This window comes from Syngnathus floridae, chromosome 4, assembly GCF_059516105.1.
Source record: "Syngnathus floridae isolate MCC-2025c chromosome 4, RoL_Sflo_1.0, whole genome shotgun sequence".
Classification (NCBI taxonomy): domain Eukaryota; kingdom Metazoa; phylum Chordata; class Actinopteri; order Syngnathiformes; family Syngnathidae; genus Syngnathus; species Syngnathus floridae.
Window position 1 is genome coordinate 19,605,847 of NC_142416.1, and position 8,936 is coordinate 19,614,782.

Sequence of the window (8,936 nt, forward strand, 5' to 3'; positions counted from 1 at the left end):
TCTTTGGCGACTCCTTTTTGACATCGAAGACCCTCTTTTACGTCTCCTTGTCTGTGCGTCTCAAGCAAGCAAGGAGAATGGAGGGGGAAAAAACATGTCATTTCGCCCGTCTTCTCTCACACAACATCCAGCAACGAGGAGAGTCACACGGGGAGAGCATTGAAAAACTTCCCATTTAGCCTTCCTGTCACTTCCCTCTTCCCAAGTAATTAGCTTATCAAGTGGCTACCAGCTAGCTCCGTCTTGTTCCCCAAGCTTGCCGGTTCGCCTCGGCATCTACGTCCGCTCGGAGTCATCGCGGTCGGGCTCCGGTGTAAGCTATAGCACCCCACCTCCCCACCCACCCCAACGCCACCACACCCGCCGCGCGACCGACCAGGAGAACGAAAACACCGCGCGGATATGGAATGGTGCATGCTGCTGGGCCAAGTGTGCTGCCGTTGAATACAAGCGGAACCATGGACACGCATCCACTGTGAGTAGAAGTGGAATTGAAGGAATAAATAAGAATGTGAGCGCGCGCGTGTGTGTTGACGTTTCGTAGTGTGACGGATGGTGCCGCATTAAGACAGGCGCTGTGTGAGGAAGGATGGGGGAGGTGGTGGTGATGGTGGTTGAAAACCTGCATGAGTATGCTTTTGTCGGAATAGTTTCAATTTATTATATTTTCTTTCTTTTTGTGGTTGCGTGGGTGTGCCACGTGATTTAATTGAAGTCAACACAATGACACGAGTGCTTTCTCAAGCCTTTTAATTAGTGCTAGCAGTCTATAGTTTTCTTCAGAGAGATTATATATTCCTATTTTCGATTTCTACTTCCATTTTAGCAGTATCTCCACGGACTTCGAGTACAGCATTTCATGTTAATAATGTGCAATAGCCCTGCTGGTATCCAACATATGGCCGGTGGGCCATCTGGTGGGCCACCATCCATTTTTAAGTAACCCTAACCCTACTAATAAAAAAAAAAACACCTACCATCAATGATTCTGTTTCATATACTGTAGAGCTTTTCCAAAGATGCAAATCAACCATTTACAATTAAATAAGTAACATTTCTCTTGATAACACTGTGGTGAGTAGGATTATTGAGATAAAGAAAAATGGGTTGTTGTTTTTTTTAACTTTCTGTTTTGCCTCAGGTGCACAAGGCTTTGTCCACACGCTTTGGACAAAGAGGACGGCGTGGAGAGACAAGGTGCGGTCACGTTGAACCCTCGACACATGAGGAAGGCCTTCAAAGTCATGAACGAGCTGCGCAGGTAATAATTAACAAGATTGCATTTGGCTGACAGAGAAGGAGGAAACATTTCATCTTTCCAACAGCAATCTCCATTTTTCAAAATATGTTTTGAGCTTACTAGACCACCTAAACGTTTTTGAGGTTCATCGTAGACACTTTAAATGTCTTTCTGTCTTTCAACCACAGTCAGAGCTTGTTGTGTGATGTCACCATCGTAGCAGAGGACGTGGAGATCGCCGCTCACCGCGTGGTGCTCGCTGCTGGCAGCCCGTACTTCCACGCCATGTTCACAGGTGCCCTCCTATTCCTTTGACACCTCACCCCGGACGTTCCCCTACGAGGAAACAAAACGGTTTGCGTGCGACAGGCGAGATGGCCGAGAGTCGAGCCAAGCGCGTGAGAATCAAAGAGATGGATGGGTGGACTCTGGGACTCCTGGTGGATTACATCTACACCGCCGAGATACAAGTCACCGAGGAGAATGTGCAGGTAGCGCGCACGATACAAGACGGGGAACGAGAGACCATATTTAAAAATAATAAAGCAATATCACGGTTGATTGTGCCAGGCTCTGCTGCCGGCCGCGGGTCTGCTGCAGCTGAACGAGGTGAAGAAGGCGTGCTGCGAGTTCCTGAGCTCTCAGCTGCACCCGTCCAACTGCTTGGGCATACGAGCCTTCGCCGACCTGCACGCCTGCTCGCAACTGCTCACGCAGGCCAACTGCTACGCAGGTCATTACACTTTCTTTCTGGAGTTTTTTTTTTTTTTTTCGGTCTCACTTTGTGGAGGGTTTGTTTTATTTATTTATTTTTAAAAAAAAATAATGAAAGGTTGTGGTTTTTGTTTCAGAGCAACACTTCAGCGAGGTGGTGGGCAGCGAGGAGTTCCTCAATCTGGGCATGGAGCAGGTTTCCAGCCTCATCGCCAGCGACAAGCTCACCATTCCCACCGAGGAGAAGGTACGCACGAGCAACGCCCGTGCAACGGCACGGCAACGCACCTGACATCGTCGTTGTGAACGCGCAGGTCTTCGAATCGGTCATCGCGTGGGTCAACCATGACAAAGATGTGCGCCAGGAGCACTTGGCTCACCTCATGGAGCACGTGCGCCTGCCCCTGCTCACCAGAGAATATCTGGTGCAGGTACCTCCCCAATAGTTGGCTTCTTTTTACACTTGCATGACAACTTGGAAACGTAACTGGCTAAAAATGCTACTTGGTGTTTTTTTTGTGGATGTGTGTGCTATTTTTATTTTATTTTTTAATTCATATTTTGACAGCAAGTCTAAGCTAACAAGTTGTGTGTTTAACTAAGTCCTGCTCAACAAACGACTAAACGTGTATCTGCAACTGGCTCGCCCTGACCTCGCCGTTCCAGTCTGGGCATCACCGTCCATGCTCGATTTCTGAAAATAAATACCGCCATCTGTTTGGACACTTGTTCATGATGTCAGCGTGTGGAGGAGGAGTCCCTCATCAAGAACAGCAGCGCCTGCAAGGACTACTTGATCGAGGCCATGAAGTACCACCTGCTGCCCGCTGACCAGCGAGCGCTGATGAAGACGGCACGTACGCGCATGCGGACCCCCGCCTGCTGCCCCAAGGTATCAAATCGTTGCGTTAGGGTTAAGGAAACCTCTAGGCGTCACCTGCCGCTCGTGTTCAGGTGATGGTGGTGGTCGGCGGTCAAGCGCCAAAAGCCATCCGCAGCGTCGAATGTTACGACTTTGAGGAGCAGCGCTGGTACCAGGTGGCCGAGCTGCCCACCCGCAGGTGCAGAGCAGGTAGGAAGCTTAACAGGCTAATATTAGCTTACTGATAAAGTCCCGATTCGACTCAGTCAAAAGTATGTTTCCTAAAAAAATTTTTTTTCCCCCTTTAGGCGTGGTGTGTGTGGGAACGTGCGTGTACGCCGTGGGGGGCTTCAACGGTTCCCTGCGTGTGCGTACGGTGGATTGTTACGACCCCATGATGGACCGCTGGACCAGCGTCAGCAGCATGCAAGACCGCCGATCCACACTGGGTGCCGCCGTGCTCAACGGACTTTTGTACGCCGTGGGAGGCTTTGACGGAAGCACAGGTACCGCTGTTTGTGACGTAACCCCCCCTTTTCTATTTTTAGATTATTTTTTTTTTGTTCTCTTTTTGTTCATTTTGATCTTTTTTCTTTCTGATTTCCTTTTTTTTAAATTTAATTTTAGAGCTGTCACTATACATTTTTCGGGGAATTTTTTTTGTTACTCAGACTTGTTGCTGTGCAACTTTGCAGGTCTGTCCACCGTTGAGGCGTACAACGCCAAGACCGATGAATGGTTCCACGTGTTGCCCATGAGCACACGACGTAGCAGCGTGGGAGTGGGTGTTGTTAACGGTAAGTATTCACTCACTTATCGTTTTTCCTTCCTTAATTTTTGCTTTATGTTCAGCTTAGAAGAGACAGTCATCTCTTTGTTTTATCATACTGCCCTCTTGTGGCAAAGAACTCACAATGCACAACCTGTTGAATTCTATCCGTGTGTATGTCAGGGATTCTGTATGCTGTCGGCGGTTACGACGGCGCCACCAGGCAATGTCTGAGCACGGTGGAAGCCTACAACCCCAAAAGTAACACGTGGAGTTACATCGCCGAAATGGGCACCCGACGCAGCGGCGCAGGTGGGGTCTTCGCCTTCCTGCCGTGGTGCAGGGATTCGTCATTTAAAAGTTCCTTTTCCTCCCTGTGCCAGGCGTGGGGGTGCTGAAGGGTTTGCTGTACGCCGTGGGCGGCCATGACGGCCCCTTGGTAAGGAAGAGCTGCGAAGTGTTCGACCCGGCCTCCAACAGCTGGCGGCAGGTGGCCCATATGAATATGTGTCGTCGTAACGCAGGTGAGGCTGGCCTTGGGGGGCAAGTCATTGGAACGTGCTGAATTTCCGAGTGGATTAGTCACTGGGTGTAATGAATGATAATAGAGAATCAGATCCCAAACGACTTTTCATAAAGCGCTGACAAAATGGCGTCTGACGCAGCGGCCGCGTGACCCGGCCTTTGTTTCAGGCGTGTGTGCGGTCAACAACCTGCTGTACGTTGTGGGTGGCGACGACGGGAGCTGCAATCTGGCGTCGGTGGAGTTCTACAACCCCAGTTCGGACAAGTGGACGTTGCTGCCAAGCTGCATGAGCACGGGACGCAGTTATGCAGGTGGGCTGGACCCAAAAAAAAAAAAAAAAACACAACAGAAAGGCACCACAGTTTTTTTCTCAATTTTTTTTAAATTTTTCTTTTTGTCAAAATACAAGAAAACAAATATGAACAGTCCAAAAGTTTGGGGGAAAAATGTCAGCAAAATGTTAATTAAAAAACAAAATTGCACATAGAAGGTACACGAAAGGTCTACAACACACTACAGATTTTAAAAATGAAATACTAACTTGTTGAATTCAAAAGTAAAATACAACTGAAGTGCATTTGGGCTGCGATTCCTTCGTTTACCACAAGAGGGAGCCCAAGTACCACTAGTAGTACATATACAGAGAATCGTTGTATTAAATAAATGTACAACTTTTTTGGTTTGAATCCTCAGGTGTGACTGTGATCGACAAACCCTTATGACTGCTGGAGTCGCCCGTCGCTGATTAGAAGCAGAAGTTGCATCCTGCTGGATTCTCATGTGGGATCTGTCGTCGTCTCACGCGACATTTGCACGTTGGTCACTGACGTCGACAAGTTGCGAGACGGAAGCCACGACGACGAAGGTGACGTTGACGAACGTGAGGATTTTTTTTTGCACTTAACGTGAGTAGGGAGGGTTTGAACCGGCGTTTTAATCCCGTCGAGGGCGGATCGGTGGCCTGGCCAATGGTGGGGGGGGGGGGCCGACGCCGCTGCCAAATGACTACTGACACAGAGCTACTAAAAGTGCTAACATTTGCGAGAGGGGAGGCTGCTGCTCCTCAAGTGGGACTATGGAAAATCTTCTCCTTGCTGGAGCGTCTGTGCGTATTGGTGCGCTTGCCTTCAAAGGTTCTCCGTTGCCCGTTTGTGTGCGTGTATGCGTTTACGTTGGTGTGCTTTTTTCAGTCGACGACTGCATGAACGCACTGTGCGTGGCTGCTGATGTGTTTTTTTTTTAGAGCGTTCAAGAGCGCCCGAATGTTAAACGGTTGGCCGCGTCCTCCTTCCTTTTCGCGATGCCTTTGTGAGCATAGTGACGAAACAAAATAGTTTGTGGTTGTTTCTACAGAGGAGCACTTTTTTGGCATACCTGACAGAAAATCTGACTCACACCCCCCTATAGGACTTTTTCTTGAAAAATTACGCTTTTCTTTTCCCTGTCAACTTTTTTTTTTTATCTTCAAAAAACGTTTTTCAAAAATGACGGGTTTTTGTTTGTTTTGCTACTTTTTTCTTACCTATTTTTCTCGTAAGATCCCTATTTTATTTTTAAAAATCTGCTTTTTTCAGAAAGTGTCAAACCTATCCCGTTTCTAAAAATAGACAAAAAATATAGCTTGATTATTTTTCAGGATCGCACGTGCTTTACTGTTGCCCGGCAGCCATGTTTGTCCGCTGCACGAGCTCAACATCCCTACGGATTAACCCAGTAAATGAACATATTATGAATGTTGCCGATTTTAGAGCATCTTCTCTAATTCCAGAAAGTGACCAAACTCATAGCAGACCCCCCCTTGCTCTCTTTTCCCGTTTCAGTGACTGCTTTTGCTGCGTTCTTTTCGTCAACTGTATATCGAGGACTGTTGTTGTAGGCTTAATACCTTTGAATATGTTTCTCATTACATGTTTTGTAGAGCATTATTAATAAATCTTATGCTTCTTGTATTTAAAAGGAAAAAGCTGTGAAATGACATACAGTGATCTGTTTTTAAAAACTTTGCCAAATCAGTAAACTATTTAAATGGATGATGCTGTTTGTTGCCTCCAGTTGTTGTAAGCCACCACACAAAACCGTTTTTTAATTTTATTTTTTTAAATAATTGTCAATTTTTTGTCGAGGATACGACTTGATCTGGTCTATTTTTCATGGAAAACAAAGGGCACTCGCTCCCCTCTTCAAAACTAACTTTTCCACCTCCTTAAAAAAAAAAGATTTTTTTTTATTTCAAAGAATACGATATTTCCTTTTTTTCTGACGTTTTTTTAATTTGGAGGATTTATGTAATTCAACACATCTGCTCAATACGTATTTTGTAAGACGCAACCTCCTCACGTATGAAGACCTTATGAAAGCCCCGCTCGGCTTCTGATTGGCTGTCGTTGTGGAGATCCTCAGTCTCACTATCATCGCTTCATGTGGCTGACCAATCAGAGACACCGTGACGTCGGCTTGCGCTCCACGCTGGCCAATCGTAAGGCTGGTCACTCGACTACTTGACGCGCGAGGCCACCAGGTACATTTCACACATACACAACACGCAAGCCAGTGCGAAGGTGAGTGCAAATAATGCGAATAAACGGACAATTAGCTTAACTTTTAAATGTTCATTTAACAATTAAACACTAAAGTGAAGGATGAAGTCACGAACTGGCGTTGTTCGTGGTGAAATGTATAAATACGAGCTCTGCTAATTGATGTTGTAGCCACCCACTTATTTAGCTTAAATTTGTTATTAGAATTTAAATATTTGCTGTAAATGTGGTCAAACGGGTTGTTTGCTAGTACTATAAAGTTTCAAATAAATGACGCTAGTTTAAAAGTCGTAATATAGACATCTTATCATAGTGTGATAACAAATGCAAGCGCAGTAATACTTGTATTCCTTATGTGTATTTAAGGCCATTGTTCATGTTATCTCAATTTGGAAATAGTTTTTCAATGACATGCATTTTGTATCGTGTGTACAGCGTTTATGGAGATCAGACCAAATCTTTTTCTACAAAGACACCATCATAATCCTTATGCCAATTAAATATACTCTTAGCTACCTTCTGTATCCCTTAAAAAAAAAAAAGGTGTAAAGTTCAAATGACAAATTCATAGTTTTTAGGAAAAAAAAACAATGCTATTCGACTAAAGGGGGAAAAAATCCTAATATCACATGTCTCTCTGCATCGCAGTCATGGAGGTGAACGGCACAGCAAACATCTTGAGCTCGGCCTACCTGGCGGCAGAGTATGTGGACGCATTCTTGCCCAGGAACCCCTTGCAGTCCCCGTTCAAGCACGCGTGGGACTACATGATGGACAACTACACAAAGTTCCAGATTGCCACCTGGGGCTCGCTCATCGTGCATGAGTTCATCTACTTCCTCTTTTGCCTCCCTGGCTTCATCTTCCAGTTCCTGCCCTTCATGCAGAAGTACAAGATCCAACCGGTCAGTGTGTCTCCTGTCCTCACTTAAATTAGTTTGTAATTACATCGAAGGTCCATAAGATAGCGCCAAAGGACTTGCAATCATTGATCTGTGTGCTGCGTGCAGGACAAGCCAGAGACATGGGATAAGCAGTGGCGGTGCTTCAAGATGTTGCTGTTCAACCACTTCTTCATCCAGCTGCCTCTCATCTGCGGCACGTATTACTTCACCGAGTTCTTCAACATCCCTTACGACTGGGACTCCATGCCGCGATGGTCAGTGGCGTGCCGATACAGTATTGACATGCTTGTATATGTTGCTCAAGTAACAACCAATCACGACTTCAATTGCCAAGGTCACATGAGTGTACTCAGAAAACAACTGAGCCGTGATTGGTTGTGAGCAACCGTGATGTCATTTACAGAAAGTGGCAAAATGGCCGCCCCCTAAATTGGGTCAAAATGGGTAGATTTTGTTGCTTCATTCAAATTCTAAAAAATATTCATCAGAAGGTCCTGTTTAGACCAGGATGGTGCCACATAGAACATATAGGGATTTTTTTTTTTTTTTAAACTAAATTATTTGAATTTTTATGAAGAGTTAAAACTATTATAACACTAGCATGTGTGTGTCCAGGCCATACGTCATGGCTCAGTGCTTCGGCTGCGCTGTGGTGGAGGACGCATGGCACTACTTCCTCCATCGACTTCTCCACCATCGAAGGATCTACAAGTACATCCACAAAGTCCACCACGAGTTCACTGTGAGTCCTCTTGACACACAAAATCAATATCCGGCGACTCCGCTGAATCGGCACTTGCGTTTATTTGTCCACCAGTCGCCGTTTGGCATGCAGGCCGAGTACGCCCACCCCGCCGAAACCATCATCTTGGGGGCGGGCTTCTTCATTGGCATCATGATCTTCTGCAACCACGTCTTCTTCCTATGGGCCTGGGTGGCCGTGCGCCTGCTGGAGACCATCGACGTGCACAGGTAACACGACCACGTGTTTTCTCGGCTGAGGCAATGGCAATGCTGACCTCATTTAAAAAAAAAAAAAAAAAAGAAAGAAAAAAGCAAATGCAAATTGTTTTGCCGTCCCCAGCGGGTACGACATTCCCATCAACCCACTGCACCTGGTACCATTTTACGCCGGCGCCCGCTTCCACGACTTCCACCACATGAACTTTGTGGGCAACTACGCCTCCACCTTCACTTGGTGGGACAAGCTGTTCAACACTGACAATCAATACAACAAGCACATGCACAAAGACGGAGAGGGCAAGAAGATGCAGTAAAAACAACAAATCTGATCTGGATTCAAACCGGAATGTCACGTCAGTGCCTTTTTTTGGTAGTATTGCGGTTTTCTCTTTGGCCAAAAATACAACCATAAACATTCTC

At 46.1% G+C, this 8,936-nt stretch overlaps 2 protein-coding genes across 3 annotated transcripts; both read left to right on the forward strand.

The window, feature by feature from the left end:
• The first annotated feature begins 19 nt into the window (after positions 1–19).
• On the forward strand, positions 20–6,141 carry klhl2 (kelch-like family member 2). The gene is made up of 15 exons (XM_088374612.1): positions 20–475; positions 1,142–1,261; positions 1,429–1,535; positions 1,610–1,731; positions 1,811–1,973; positions 2,092–2,201; positions 2,269–2,385; positions 2,697–2,846; positions 2,909–3,026; positions 3,125–3,322; positions 3,512–3,613; positions 3,769–3,897; positions 3,969–4,109; positions 4,279–4,422; positions 4,805–6,141. The coding sequence occupies exons 1-15, from the start codon at positions 408–410 to the stop codon at positions 4,831–4,833; spliced, it is 1,818 nt and encodes a 605-aa protein (XP_088230738.1). The 5' UTR covers positions 20–407; the 3' UTR covers positions 4,834–6,141.
• A 405-nt stretch (positions 6,142–6,546) lies between these two features.
• msmo1 (methylsterol monooxygenase 1) lies at positions 6,547–8,934 on the forward strand. Of its 2 annotated transcripts, none has more exons than XM_088373057.1 (6): positions 6,547–6,669; positions 7,297–7,553; positions 7,659–7,807; positions 8,169–8,295; positions 8,371–8,525; positions 8,638–8,934. In XM_088373057.1, exons 2-6 carry the CDS (start codon positions 7,299–7,301, stop codon positions 8,828–8,830), a joined length of 879 nt encoding a protein of 292 aa, XP_088229183.1. In that variant the 5' UTR covers positions 6,547–6,669; positions 7,297–7,298; the 3' UTR covers positions 8,831–8,934. The 2 variants fall into 2 exon arrangements, with proteins under 2 accessions (XP_088229183.1, XP_088229184.1); XM_088373058.1 differs by having other exon boundaries at positions 6,605–6,629.
• Positions 8,935–8,936: the final 2 nt, after the last annotated feature.